This window comes from Aphidius gifuensis, linkage group LG4 (genome assembly GCF_014905175.1).
Source record: "Aphidius gifuensis isolate YNYX2018 linkage group LG4, ASM1490517v1, whole genome shotgun sequence".
In the NCBI taxonomy this organism is placed as follows: domain Eukaryota; kingdom Metazoa; phylum Arthropoda; class Insecta; order Hymenoptera; family Braconidae; genus Aphidius; species Aphidius gifuensis.
This window is the reverse complement of record NC_057791.1, coordinates 3556652-3573408: the sequence shown is the minus strand read 5'-3', so window position 1 is coordinate 3573408 and position 16757 is coordinate 3556652. Positions and strand designations below refer to the sequence as shown.

The following is a 16757-nucleotide window of genomic DNA, read 5'->3' as shown; positions in this document are numbered from 1 at the left end:
TTCAGGTTATGAGTAAGCTCATAGAAATCGTTACACTTTTTTTTCTATTTTTTTTTTTTTATAAATATAATTTTGTTCTTTTTGAATCTAATGATAGAAAATTTGCCAGGTCATTTTTCCAAGCATAACATAAGCTTAGCAAATTTGTAATGACATAAAATAAATAACAAATGTAAAAAGATTTTAGAATTTTTAGAAAATAAATTTATAAATAATCTCAAATATATTTATGACTTTTTTAAGTCAATTTTAAATTGAAATTACTTTCGAAATAATGAGCTTTCATGAGATTTTCATATATAGTCATTTTTTTGGATAAAGACTTGTAAAATTTATCATTTCAAATGTATTTTTTACGAAAATGCAATATCAGCAAGTAATGTGATATGCAGGATTTTATCTGCAGCCTCTCACAAAAATATCCAGGGGCAGTTTTCAGATAATCCTCTAAAATCGACATTTCGTAATGTTGAAATATTCTTTACAATATATTAAATTTCATAAAAGCACCTGATATCATTCACATGAAAAAAAAATAATAACAAACAATTAAAATGAAATTACTTCAAGTGTATAGTGTTTTTTTTTTGTCTCATATAATGACAAATAAATTTGACCATCAGCTTTTTTAATGAGAATGGGATTCACTGTCTTGATAATTATAGTAATCATACAAGCTGACTCGATGAAACTTAATTCATTCTGAGGGCTTTTATTTTTCTTTTGACAGAAAAAAAAAATACATTTATACACATTTAATTTTTTTTTATAACGATATAATGATTTTAAAACTTTTTAAATAATTTATTTATCAATGAAAAAACAAAGAAAGTTAATTTCTATGTTTTAAAAAAAAAATAAATAAATTTTTAAATTTGTAAATTTAGATCTGCACGTGTTAGCAAGAAGAAAATAGTACGTCCAGAACACCCAATGGTCATGTCTCAACTGTGCTATCTTTAAACACTTGTAATTTAACGTGATCATATACAGTACCAACTTTTAGACTTGGAAAACTCGTTAAACTCATTGTACATTATATTTACATGTATCTATATTAAAATATATACAGACAAAACTTTCCTTTTAAAATGATACTACTACTGTGCTAAAACTTTATCCATTATTTCATTCGACTTTGTAATTTACTACAAATAAATAAATAAATATATATTCCATAAAAAATATTTTTTGAAATCATTACATTTATCAAAGTAAAAGTATTTAAATTTTCTCGAAAACTTGGTATTAATTATTTAATCAAGATTAAACAGAGAAATTTAAAATTTTTATTTGCACAAATGGAATTATTTAAATTTAATGCAAATAAATGATATATAGATAAAATATATGTTGAAAGATTTATGAAACGTGATATAGACTAAAGCCTAAGTTTTAAAAAAAATTAATATGCAGTAATCTGTGCAGCACTTGAAGCTGCATACACTGCACACATACATACTGAACAATTTTTTTTTGTAAAAGAGAATTGTTGAGTTGTAAAATTAAATATATATATATAGAATAAATTGAGTTGAGAGAGTGAGAGGTGTATAAGTAGTTGGGCCATTTGAAGAATCATTGCGATTAAGCCAACAACCTGTGTTCTCTCTTTTCTCTTTGCCTCAGCAGAAGCAAAATCATGTTGTGTATATGAACGGCAATGAGAAGGGCATTCATACGACCTCGACTCATGTCTTCATGTTGTCATAAATCATTCAAGGTTGGCTGATGAACCGAGAATGGTCCATCTCTTGTTGTCATTCCACTATTTCATCCACCATTTGTTCTTTATTATTTTTTTCAAATGTAATTATTATTTTCATACATATTAATAAACACGCAGCCATAATTTAATTGAGTTTAATTTTATGTTTACATATAAAATCTTACGGAACACGACTTGTTGGATGTATTGATAATATATACTCTAGGTCCATTAACCCCCATTTTGGTCGATAATGTATGACCTCATAATAACAAAAAAAATAAAAAAAATTCAAACTTTTTTTTTCCGTACAATCAAGCTTTAAAATCCAATTGAAATTAAAGTAGTTTTTTTTTTTTTTTTCAATTTCATAATTAACAGATTATGAGGCTTTTAAAAAAAAGAAAAAACAAATTATGTAACGAAATATTGTTTGGGTTTGAAGTAATTTTAATATTGATTATTTTTTTTTTAAACTTATTTTTATATGCTTTGTTGTTGATTTTATGCAAACTTTAACATTTAAAAGGTGTTTATTATTGATGAATAAAAATGTATGTGTGAATGAAGATGAGTAACAAAATGATGATTGTATAAGTTATATCCGAACATATTATGACTCAACTTTTCTTCTTTGTTGCAGGTCTGATGAAGCATTTATATTAAGTAAATCGATGAAAATTTATTGTCTGTTTATTAAAAAAGAAAATTTTTTATTAAAAAAATATATATACCAATTCACGATTGACCTGAATATTGTCAGGAATTTCGAGATCCAGCTTTAGCCAGTGAAAGTGTCACGACCAAAGTAAAAAAAAAAAAAGAATTATATATACGCGCATACATAAATATTGGCGTTGTCCAGATATCCAGACAATCGATAAAACTACATTCAATTGTGTCAACGATATATAAACATACGTATATTTTTTTTTTCGTCCTTAACAATGACTGAAAAACGTAAGAGAAATAGCAGTTTATTGAACTATGTTATTGGATAGTTTGATTATTATGACGGACTATTTGGATCCACATTTTGTACGGGCACTTTGCCGTGATTCAGACAGAAGAACATTGCAGGTAAGATGTTTATTTATTATTTATGTATAAATAAATACACAAGTTTGATAATAAAATTACAAAGAAGCTAAATAACAGCTTCTGTGTTTTTTGCATAAAATTCCTATATAAATGTATACTTGATGACAAAAAATAAAAATAAAAATATTGTAAAAGCAAGTTGCGTGACGATGATGAACGAAATGATTTATTAAACATATAGGTACTCATCTAACGGTATACACAAGTGTTCAGTAGCAACACCTCTTCTTGATTGAATAAAAAAATATATATATTTATCAAAATTTTTGACTACAACTAATTAGAAAAAAATAATTTCTTTTTTCAAAGTACAAGGTCTTGAAGTATATGTTAATTTATAAAATTATATTACTTTCAAGGTCATCCAGTTACTCTATATCGTTTCGAAATTCATGTGTTACAATTTAATTTTTCGTTTGGTTTTAAACTTTTAATAAATTGATATTTGATGGAAAATATGTAATTAACGTCGATCTTAATTTCCAGCTGGGTTGTTTCGGGCACAATTAGATTCTCAATTATATTATTAAAATTAAAATAACATTATTATTTTACTTTGAAATGTTATCTGCACAACTGATTTACATATCAGACTGAACAAGCTATTTTTTTTTCCTTTCAAGTTATTTTGATTTCGCAAATGGTATACATAAATGTAAAATATAAAAAAATAATACTTGAGGGACAAAGTGCATCAAAAGAATATGTATATAATACAAAAAAGTAACAGAGACTTTTAATCGATTAGTATATATAAATGGGTCCACGCAAAGTTGCATGTTTTATTGTACTTTGAATTTTAGATCCTTTTTTTTTTTTTATACTGTCTGACAGCTGAAAATAGTTATCGATTTGTAGCAAATTTTTTTATTTATATATTTTTCTTTATATTTTCAGGATCTTCAAATAATATATTATGGACTGATTGGACTTGAAGCATTGAGGCCTTGTCGTGACTCAATTTTACGTGGACTTTGTAAAATTGTTAGATACGAACGACATTATGCAAATCATGTGCTGTATTAGTGAGTATTAAAATATATTTTTAAGGCAGGGATAGTGTACTTGACTGTCAATGTGAGCTCCCAGGTTCGAACCTGGGGATGATTGTCCTTTGCAAAGTACCAAATTTAAGGAACCACTCGATGATTTGGTACCAAGGGTTCAATCGTCCCGGGATCGAACCTTGATTTTTCACGTAGCAACCAAGTGCACCAATGTTCCTGATACTAAAAAACTCAATGAATAATTTTAAATTAACTATTTTCAACTTGGAATCAGTGGTAGCGTCAATACCTACACCATCGACAGCCAAGAATATAATTCACGTCTTTATCTATCGTTGAAAAAAAAATCTAGTTTAATCAAATAAATTGTTTTTCAATTTTTAAAATAAAAATAACAAATCAAAATTATTAAATCATTCATTGTACTTGTTGGCTAATCAATAAGCTAATTATAAATTATTAATTAATTAATTTATTTTTTAACAGCACTGGAGAATTGGCCACAAGTTGGTACATTCTACTGTCGGGTTCCGTTTTCATCGATGGATCTATGTTTCTACCCCGTTCAAGGTAATCATTTAAAAATACTATTTACCATATATCCTTGTTTTAAAATGTAAATATTTAAAAATACATTGAATCAATGTTATTTTTTTATCAAAAAATTAAAATTTTAAATGAAAATTATCGGTTGTTAATTTATTGAGAAGTGTATGATTACATATATACGGTATTTCATTAATGAGCAAGGTTACGGTCGCGATATAGTATCTGTCCCCTGACCATCAAGGAAATCCTCATTAATTCTACAACCTCGTTATACGTGTGTAATATATTGACACAAAAATTTACAAATTTATCCGTTATGGCTGCTTGAAAAAAAATTAAAAACAAAAGTAGAACTTGAATATATTTTATATATTTTAATTAATAATGCCAATATTATTTAAACTAAATTAAGAACGGAAATAATTTAAAGGGTGTTCTACTTTAAGCTACGATTATCATGATAATAATCGTGAGTTTGTATGAACATATATTTTTCCAAAGTATTTTAACGCTAACATTGTGCAAATACCTCGAGCAATTGAGGACAAAATTAAATGATCATAAACTTTAGATAAAATTTATTCGTTTCATCGCAAGGTGGCGTTGGATTAAATAATTATTTTTTTGAATCATAGTGCATTCACTAGAAATATCAGATAAAAAAATAATAAAATTATAGACATACATTTCAAAAATAAAATAAAAGTGAAATGAGAAAAAAAAGTATAAGGAATTTGAACATAACAGTAACATATTTTATAGTAAAATAAAGTTCAAGTTCATAATCCATTAACTTGTATAATTATTTAAGAAATCCCAAGTAATTTAAGAATTTTAAAAATTTATTATATTTAATTTTAAAATCAATTTTATGTACTGCAACTAAAGAATTCAATTTATATATCTTTATCCCTCTAATATAAAACAAAGAATGTTTTTTTTTTTTTAATACAATATACAATCAAGTACACAGTAAACAATATATAAATTTACCATCGACAAAAGTCACGAGTTTACCACCAACGCATTTCACACGATTACAAATACAGTAAAAAAAAAAAATAAAAATAAAAAGTTCATACGATGATGTTGATGATGAGGACAGTACAGTCTCTTTACTCATGGAATTGAGCGTGAGAAAAAGGAAATAGTGGAATATATTTTAAAAGGGGAAAGAAAAAGATGGAAAATTCTTATTCATATACATGAATATCAAACTTACTTTTACCGAACATTCGTTAAACACGTTCAAGTAAATTTAATATATAAAAAAAAAAAAGGAGTATCATAAGAAATTACAAGGCATGTTTATAAAAAAGATAAACACTGAGTGCAATCAAGTAGTCAAGAAAAAGGGATCTGGGCAATTTGGTGTCTCGTGAATCGTGACGATGAAGCAACAAACAACCAAAGGCACCCACCACTTTTATTCAAACAATTTTCGTCAAATGTAATATTATTATATTCACATGTACACTGTATAAATATGTATATTCATATTTGATGAATAATAATAACGACGAATCCTGCGACGAAACTTGTTTTCATTTCATCAAGCAAGGTTGTCTGTTGCATACCAAAATACCCAGTGAATAAATTAATGCATAGATATTCAAAATTAACATTTAACATAAAAAAAAAGTATAGTAAAATAATCATAATAAATACTATTAATAATTATAAAATTAATTTATAAAAAAAAAAAAAAGATGATATGGCTTTTTAAACTATATATATATCTTTTTTTGTTGCATTCCAATGTTTGTGTTCTTGTATCGTTTGACTTTAGTATATCGTTGTTGTTGTTGTTTTAGTTGTTGTTGTTGTTTAGTTGCTGTGTATAAATTTATAAATATATATATGTGCATGATCAAGATGTAGAATATATATATATATAAATGTGTACACACGAGAAGTAAAGGGAGTCGTCGTCGTCGTCGTTAACAGTGGTAATAGTGATGGTGGTGGTGATGATGAAGGCAGAAGGGGGATCTTGGTGGCAATCAGAAGGTACATGGTAGGGATAAAGCCAGTAACATACCATCACTTGCTGTTCTCTCAGCAGGTAGACGCGATTATCAAAAGACAAAATTTAAAAGTGTGTGTGTTTGTGTGTTGCAGTCATTATATCTTGCATTACCTTCTATCTCACCTATAATTAATATTTATATTCATTTTCATATTTAATTGACTTTTTACCTCCTCTACTCTTAGTCTGTCTTTCTATATATTTTTTTTCCCTCCCTCTTTTACTCCCTTTGGTGTCAGTTAGTTCAACAGAGTTAGCTCGCTTTCACTTGCTTCTCTTAGCTCGCATCAAAGTTTTATCAAATTTTCTTCTGCATACGACACAGCACATTTAAAATTTTATAACTTTAAAGAATCAAATGATTTTTGGTGATTAAAAAACTCATGTGTATTATTATTATTAATTGGTGGATTTGTTGGTCAAGGATTTAAACATTGGCACAAGTAAAATCTGTACAATTTGAAATTATTGATTATAAAAATATAAAAAATAGTGAATTTAGTGATTTAAATTTATTATTAAATTGTGAATTTTGTGTGAGTGTGTGTGCATTGAGTGATTTAAAAATTAAAAAATCAATTTTTAGATTTTAAAATATAAATAATAGTGGAATTTAAAAAAATTAGCAAACTGGATGTCACTGATGGAGCACCACATCCTCCGCCCCCACCTGATATAACAATTACTCATGATGATCGGTGAGAATTTAATTTATTTATATTATATAAATTGATAATTAATTTTTTTTTTTTTTAAATTTTTAAACCAAAAGTACACGTGTTAAATACATAAAAAAATGGAAAATAATTTTTCTTTGTTTTTAAATTTAAATTATGATTTAAAAATAATTTATTTGTTGAATTATTATTGTATAAACTGTACACAATTTACAGTATAATTTTCAATCTCAAGATTTGATGATTATCATTATGATGATGATGATGCTCTTGGATATTCACAAAGTTATTTTCTATTATCATTTTTTGCTTCTGGTATTCACAATAATAATACCAGCAATATTAACTGCAAATAGCTGAGCTTGTGGGTCACCATTAAACACTTTTATATTATTACTCTATTCTTTTTGTATGATAATAATATTATTTTAAAAAAACAATTTTCAAATGATAATATTATGTTGAGACCGCAAATATGTTTTTTATTATTTTTTAAAACCATCGAGTTTTGTTTAATTTGCCAATAAATTCCAGTCATGGTATAATGAAACTTTTAACTATATATTTTAAATATTTTTTTTATTTATTATTATTATCTTTGTACATTCTTCATTCAACTTGAGTTTATTATTTGTCTTTTTGTGTTTGAAATATATTTAAAACTGCGATGATCGGTATGATTATTTATTATCCTGTCAAGTATCTACTGTAATTACTTGCTCACTTGATAAATTGTTATTGTCTCGATTTTATTATTTTTTATTTATTCCAATAGATTGGATAAAAGTTCATAATCCTATTGTTATTCTATAGTAATTTAAAAAAAAAAATAACTAATTGATTTTTTTATCCTCTATTTATTTTTTACGCTATATATTTTTTTATTTAAATAATTTCTTGAGTATTTTTTTTCCATGATAATCGAGGAAGTGGAAAGTGCATTATTGATTTCCAATTGTTAAAAGTGAACCGAGCATTATCTGTTGTATTTTTGAGATACAGATTTAACATAGTTGTTGTCGACAAGCAAAACCTCATTTGCGTAGACCCTTGTGATAATGAGAGCATCGTATCATCATAATGACCTTTTTTTTTTTTTTTTTTCTTTTATTTTTTCCCTCGTCTTTCAATGTATTTTTTTAACATTACTGTTATTTAAAATAATATTTTTTTTTTAAACTAACAAAACCACTTGTAAATTTTTTTTTTTTTTTGCAAAATAATGATGCTGTGTGTGTGTGTTATCAAAAAAAATAAAAAGACTGGGATTATACTGGCGCCAAATGAAGGTCGATTAAATTTAAAAATATAATATATTTTTTTCTTTTATTTAGCTTGTCACTATGAAATATATTCAGGGTCAGTTGTGTTCTTTCTGAGGTTAAGATTAATTGACTAAAAATAATTTTCAATTAAATTTCATTCAAAGCGTTTGACTGAGTTTTAATTTTGTCAGTGTCTGATTTATTTATTTATTTTTACCAAGTACATAGACGTCATTATTTGAGGGTATATATTTTAATGTTATCAATGTAACCTTATTTATTTTTATTTTTCAACTACCCACACAAAAAAAAAAAAAAAAAAATGACGTGTAGCTTCACAAAGGTTGGCGCTCGTATATATCTATTTTTCTTATAATGATGATATAATTTTATATATCCATCGTTCTTTATCAAACACGTCATTAAAAAAAATCAAAAGATAAACTTGAATAAATATCCTTGAAAAAGAGCATGTTTCTTTTTTAAATTAACCCTCTTGTTGACAATTATTCAAGGGATATATATTAAAATTCAAATGACATCAAAGGATTACTTTTAATAAGGAGAAATAATTTTTTTTTTAAAAACCAGTTTCAATGTTAATATTTATATTTCACTGTAAAATTCCTTAAGTACAAATTGTAAAAAAAAAAAATATATAGATTCAAACAGCATCAAGTTTATTCCAGGAAATATTAAAAAAAAAAAAAGGTTTTAGGAGAGTGAATATCGATTCCTTTAATGGTCCTGCGTTTGACAGTAAAATGAAACCGGGTCTTATTTAAAAAAATAAAGTATTTATATAGTTGGATTCGATGTCTTGTAAACGAGACTGGTTTGTTGTTAATTTACCAAAGAATTTAATGTACAAGAGAGCTTTTACTTAGCTACCTCAGTTCATACTACAATACTGTGCTTTTGAGTATGACTCAACGAATTCAAGCTTTCGCATTTTTATAATATTAATTTATAAAATAAATATACTTTAGATTGATAATTTAGATTGAAGCTTTTGACCATAATTCTTGTGTGGATCATTATATTAAAATAACTTCTAGTAAAACAATTATATTTAAGCTCTTTTGTTAATGTAAATTTGTATGATTTTTTTAATCATAAAAAATTACTTTGAATGTGAAAAAAATATATAAAAAAACCGTAAGATTATTGTAATTTTAAAGACATTTAAAAAAATATTATTTCAATGGTTGTTATATTGGTGTACATACTGGTATGTGTGTTGACTCGTGTGTCAGACAATTTCCGCATTCAACCCTCAATTGAACTCGACCACTTAAATCTTGCTTTATTATTTTTTATTTATTTATTTTTTATTTTTATCACGTGAATACTCTCGAACATGTTTCTATGGTATATTGCAAATCTGTGTATTTTATCGATTCATGGATGAAAAACGTGTCGTAAAAAATTGCAATGTTGCCATGCTCACTGAATATATACAAGGTTTTTTTATTTTGAATGTTAAAAAAAAAATATTGTTAACCGCATTGCAGTGATGCTAATAGTGCCAGAAAAATTTATAAAATTATCATCTTTAATTGGATTAGTAAAAGAAATTTTAGAAAAAAAATAGAAAATGATTAATTGCTTTTACATATTTATAATAAAATTAATTTTCTTTGTTCATCTAATAGTCGTTGTAATTAATTAATTTGTCTTATCTATTTTTCACACGACTTATTTATTGAAAGAAGGGACAATGAATAAATATATACTTGATAAAATATATAATAGAATGTAACTTAACTTAATTAAAATAAAAACTTTACTCAATTTCTTTTGGCTTATCAATCAAACAACTTTGCAAAACAAAAATTTCTCTTATTAACTTTGAGGACTTTCGTTTCACTTTTTAATATACCAATGACGATTTTTCAATGATTTTTTTATATATATATATACTTTTTTTCTTTTATACTTTTCTATTTGAGACTAAACTTTAGCTGTAAATTTTTCACGATTTTTACTGAGAATAAAACTAGAAAAGTAAAAAAAAAAAAATTGTTAAAAGAAAAAGTATATATAATAAAATGCATTTCATAAAGGCACAATGAACTTTCAGATGGCAAACAAAACTTTTTCAATATTCTCTTTTTAAATTTAAATTCATCAGGTATATTATCACGTAATTTATAAACCTCCTCGAGTTTTTTGCTTCACACAAAATATCTATCATTGATATAATTGAATGATAAAATAATTTGATTATTATTTTTATTAATACAATAAATTATAAATTTGAATTATACGGGCCAGTTTGATTAGCAGATAAATTTATCAATTAATTAAATAATAATTGAGACGATATTAAATTGTCAGCAAGTGATGAGAAATATCTATCAAATGAATCTTCCCAATAATTAAAATTTTTTACAAATATACATTCTAATTATTTTAATAGTTTTTAAAAATTTTTTTCTAGACGTAATACATATTTTTAAAAATAAAGTGACAGGCATAATATGACGTCATACAAAGTGTGTGCAGTGATGTGCAGAAGTTACTCGATTGAAAAAAAATAAATAAACCAATATCAGGTCGATACGCTTTCTCGTAAATAGACCGATATTAAAATGAAAAAAAAAATATAAATAATAAAAAAAAAAATAACAGGTTGCTTGTAAATTAAACCGGCAACATAATGAGATAATAATAATATAAAAATTCTATATATCAATATCTCTCGTCTCTCTTTTTTTTTTGTTCCCTTCAAATTAATTTATACAATAAAAATATTAAATACATTATTGCCTTGGGCACAAGATATACTTGTGACTTTTACTTTGTACTCGAGAGAGAGCTCAATGGTCTCACGCTTTAAAATGAATAGATAAAAAAAATAACCACGTGATGTATACACGTGAGAATGAGATCTATTATATTGGGTGAATTTTTGAGCTTTCGGGGGGTCTTGTTTGTGTCTATATATTATAATATACCTGCAGTATATAAATGTAACACGCACGAGCGATTATTACGGGACCCAAGACAAGATTAATATAAAATAATATAATATAAAAATAAAATACAAGTAAGACCAAGAAAAGTTCACAGCATTCTCTCTTTATCAAAGAAGACTTTAACAAAAATAACGCATATACACGCATATTCATATGCTACTTATAAAATATAATTATAGTAACATCAATATTATTCTTGGCTAAAAAAAAAAAACCCTTTTCTGATTAATTCTATGTATACGCGTTTTTTTTTTATTCCTGATTGAAAAAAAAAATAATACTTAATATCAAATGAAATTGATTGCTACAATGTAAATTTATTTTTAATATTTATCGTTGATTGTATAAAATAATAATAATTGCGTGATGAGAATGAGCTTGAAGCTTTTCAGCTATGATTATTATCCTGTTGGATATGAAATTTTCTGATGCGTTGAAACATATAATGGAAAGTTCAAAACTATTATGACAATGAGGTTTATATAAATAATTCTTGTCAATGTATATGATGGTATATTTCATGATAATAATTCACATGATATTTGCATGCTCAGTCAGTCCTCAATTTATTATTCGATGACGCGTGAAAAATTCTTAAAAGCTTGCAAAGTTTCATGTGTTTTTTTTTTTTGCTACTCAGTTATTTTTTTTTTTTTTTGTAAAATAAAAGATTGAATAATATAAAGAAATAGAAACATGAGAGATCTTCTTATATTCACAATAGATTGCGTATGATTTTCTTCTCAAGTGTCTCAAATAAATAACGGATGAAAAAGTCCTGACAACTTGAATGAAAATTCTTGAATTCGCAAGGTACTTTGTCGATCTAACCAGTTGGCAAATGGTACAAACTCCAAAGAACATGTTTAACAAAATAAAAAGAAATAAATGTTCAAAAGAAATTTAAAAAAATAAAATACTTATATACACTTGCAAGCGGTATATTTACCAAGTCGTTAAATGTTTTTTTTTTTATGTATATATTTTTTTTTACTACTTATTAGTACTTTTACTTGACTGCACAATCACTATTTTTTATTGACTCTAGCCATTACATATATGCTATAAAATAAATTTTAAAAACAACAAGAAAAAAAATTCAACAATCAGGTGGAATTTGAAAGTATGTATAAGGTTTTAAAATTAATAAAAAAAAGGGGTAATTCAAGTCGGTAAAAACAGAAAGCTGTCTCGTTAACTGCCGGCAAAATAGGATAAAATAAAAAAATGATTTAAATCTAATTTACCTACTTGAAATAATTAACAACAAGTGCACTCTTTAAAACCGATTGTACCAAGTAAATTGAATAATAATAATTTAAAAACTATTTATAGTTCTTGTGTTAAGAAAAAAAATATGAATATATAAATAAATTTAAATTAAAATGAGACAATTAATCAGTATGAAATACTCATTAACCACTGAATGAAATGAATCATTTTTCATCAGTGAAAGACAGATTCTTTTTTTTTTCTTTTATAAATTTTTTGTAAGGCATTAATATATATACTTGTTTCTATACAATCATAAATATTCATAACGTGCTTCACAATTTTAGTATGGCACAATTCATATATTATTAGTTTGAAGTACACTCACAATTTTGCAACAAGAATATTGCTGAAGTACTTTTAAAATTATTACATTTCTCCCCTGCAATCTCAGGATATTATAAATTTCCATCATCTCCTGACGAGCAAAACATAATCCTCATCTTATTTTTTTTTCTATATCTCTTTTTCTTTCACCGCCTTTATCCCTTTTTTTTTTTTCTCAACTCTATATTTCTATCTTGTCGTTTTTTTTTATATCCTTGTTATAATATCTGATGTCAAAAAATTCCAATGCACCAGCATATAATTTTTCGCATCAAGAAATACATATTGCAAAACACATATTTTTTTTACAAAGGATCAAATCCTGTCAGGCTTTCTATATATGCAAGTGAAAATAAAACTAATTCTGTTAGTTCATACATCAAGTTTCTTTTTTTTTTTTTCGTTAATTTTTCTTGCAAAATATGTCTAGTTTATGAAATAAATTTTTTTCATACATTTCATGAAAGTTAAAACTATTAAAAAGATTATTTATTAAGTCGCGTGTGCATTTTTGATATATAAAAAAATTTGAATAAGTCCCTGGATGATACGAAGCAAGTGTTTTTTTTTTTCACTAAAAATATTATATATGCTTTTATGAAACAAAGTTGTTTGAATATGCACGAGAGTATATAAACTATTCTTTATTTTATTAAATTTTCTAATACCCTTGATAAAATCCTTGGGCTTTTATTTTTGTTTCTAAAATAATTCGTTTTTTTCGCGATGATGATTTTTTCTTTGACACGCGATTAGATGTAATAACACAATAAACAATGTCATATTTTTTTTGTTTATAATATTATTTTTATTAACTGATGTATATTTTCTTTGAATTAATTATTTTTTGTTATTTTTTTATTTGCGAATCTTATGGTCATTTTTCATCATTGAGTTGGTGTGGTCTGAATGCATTTGAGTTCGTCGCACCCGTCATATTACTGTTCCCTTTCTCTTTGCCAATGCAAAGACGTGTTCTCTGAATATAATGATTGAATTTTGCGGCAACACTTTGTAAGTATATATCTATATACACGTACACATTGTCACAAAGTACATTGAAATTGCCAAGTGCCCTTCACGTCAAGTTCCCTCGAGTATACACTGCGTTTCAATTTTTTTTTTTTTTTTTTGCATTATTTTTTTACCTTCGTTATTTTACTTTGGCTTGTTCCTTTTATTTTATGTATTTTTTATTTGATTTTCTCTCTGATGTGTCGCATTGGCCGACATCAGACGCCTTGTCGAATTAATCGATCGATGGGTTTGGCCACTAAAAAATAATATTAATACGAAAAAAAAAAAAAATAAAGTGTTGAAAGAGTTTTTTTTAATTTTGTTAACTTTGTGATATATATGAACATACAATTACGATACTATTTACACGAGTCAAATTGTACATGTCAATAAATTACACACTATGTAAAAAAAATTAAATTGATAATTTTCTTGTTTATTTGTATAATTCAATTTACCGAAATCTACTAAAGCTCCATTATATCTTTATTTTATTTTTATATTTAACAACATTGTAGCAGGCCACATGGTTCACAAAATGTAATTTTAAAAGATTTATTTTTAGTATATCATCTTATCAACGAATTGGCCACATTTAATCTGGCGAGTCTATCTTCTTTATAGCATCTTTTTTTTTTTCCATTCATTGAAACCAATTTTCTCTCTTATAAGCCAATACGCACAAGATTTTTTAAATATATATATAAGTACAGTGTTATTACCTAGGGAGATATAAGCCCCCTTTTTTTCCAACAAAAAAAATAATATAATAATAATAAAAATAGAATTGTTGACTCGAGATATTGTCACTGTTAAAAATGTCATTAGTCTTCTGGGCGATCAAATACAAACGATACTTCAACATGAAAAAAAAAAATTGACAAAATAAAAAAGAAAATTGAATTTATTAAAGTATCGAAGCGTTACAAAAGAATATATACAACCGACAAAAAGAAAAAAAAAAAAAAGACATTCACCACATGATGACGTGCGAAAGTTATATATAAAACTAATCTATCATTCAATATATTTTTATTTCTTTTATATTTAAAATTTATACTGAGAAAAGAAAAAAAAAAATTTCCAAAAGTTTTTCCAGGGTAAATCTTATAACGAATTTTTATTGAGACTTATAAAACTTTTTCATCATTTATGATTTTATTTTGACTGAAAAATAGCTTATATAATATTTTTTAAAATGATATTATTATTTGCTATGTATTTAAGCTCATGGTCTTTATATATAATAGAATTAAAATTAAAAAAAAAATATATAAACACGCATGCATGCGCGCATATATGTAACTTTGCTATGTTTGTCACGAATACGGGTAAAATAGTTTTCATATGTAGATTTGCTGGATATATCTAAATGAATAATATACGGTTTTTTATTTTAACATAATGTAAAGTTTTAAAATAATATGTGTAGTCTGAAGATGATGATTCGACGTGAATGTAATACGGAAATAAAGCTGCTATGTATGCTCGAGATATCGATAGAGAAAGGTGTACATTGACTAGAGAAATTTTTTAGGCATTTTGTATAGCATATCATTGAAACCTATCTTGACTATTCAAATATTTACTATTATGTTAAAAAAAAAAACAATTTTTGTAAAATTTAAAATGTACATAGAATTTATATAATGTTTTTGATGTTCCAGATTAAATACAATATAAAGAAATTTTTTACAACCAAATTTAAAAGTTATAATCATAAAATTACAACTTATAAAAATATATATATATCTTTGTTATTCATAAATTTTAGTTCTACAAAATTAAAATATTTAAAATACAATTATATAAAAATTTAATTAAAATTATATATATAAATACAAAACATTTAAAATTAAAATTATAAAAATATAAAATGTAAAAATTTTAATTCTTTACGAATGTTTAATGAAAAATAAAAAATTTATTTTTGTAAATGATTTTTAATAATAAATTAATTTAATTTAATTCAAATTGGTTTATATAATAAATTAAAATTAAAATAAAATAAAAACAAATAAATAAAACATATAAATAAATTTATAGTTTGAAATAAAAAAAAATTTTATAATATTTTCATATGTATATTGCTTTGAATAATAAAAGTACTATGTAGAAAAATAATAAATATTTTTATGTCTGAAAATATATGAAACGAAAGAATGAAACATATATATAAAATTTGCTATGTATGCTCGAGATATCGATAGAGAAAGGTGTACATTGACTATTGGCCCGTATTAATTTACAGATTGACAATTTGTATGCATGTATATATACGGGCTTTTTATTTTAACTTATTTATCAATATATAAATTTATTATTAAAGTTCAAAATTTATACTTATTTAGACAATTTAATTTTTTCAAGAAACTTTAAAAGTTAAAAAATTTATAACTTATATATGTTTATAAAAAAATGTAGAATAAAAAATTTATTGCTGCATGAGTATGCACCCTTATTAAATTTATCGACAATATAAAAAATGAAAGTTTAATTATATATAATCTCATGATATTAATTTACATCATCGCGTGATAAATTTTACTTGACACTTTCACTTTTAATTTGCGACGATTTCTCTTAATTAGATGTCGATTTTGCACTTTATGATGGCATTTTCTTTTTTTTTTTTTTTTCAATTATTATTTATTAAATTTATAATTATGATTGATTATATTTCAATTAGTAATTGAACAAAATATAAAGTATAAATTAAAGTGCATCTAAATTATATTGAAAATACTATGAAATATTTAAGGCTTGTTGAGTTGATAATTATATTTTTTTTTTTGTTGTGTTACTACTGGTCGTCAAAAACATT

The 16757-nt window shown here is 24.7% G+C and overlaps 1 protein-coding gene across 10 annotated transcripts in view; it reads left to right on the top strand.

The window, feature by feature from the left end:
- Positions 1–2351: 2351 nt before the first annotated feature.
- Positions 2352–16757, top strand: part of LOC122854553 (rap guanine nucleotide exchange factor 6-like) — a 52495-nt gene continuing 38089 nt past the window's right edge. For 7 of the 10 annotated variants that reach the window (XM_044155338.1, XM_044155346.1, XM_044155341.1 and 4 more), the window contains exons 1-3: positions 2453–2788; positions 3707–3834; positions 4303–4386. In XM_044155338.1, coding sequence (XP_044011273.1) covers positions 2696–2788; positions 3707–3834; positions 4303–4386 — 305 coding nt within the window. In that variant the 5' untranslated portion in view covers positions 2453–2695. Of the gene's footprint in view, positions 2789–3706; positions 3835–4302; positions 4387–6417; positions 7093–16757 lie in introns of those variants that run through there. The other 3 variants (XM_044155336.1, XM_044155334.1, XM_044155342.1) reach the window with 2 other exon arrangements.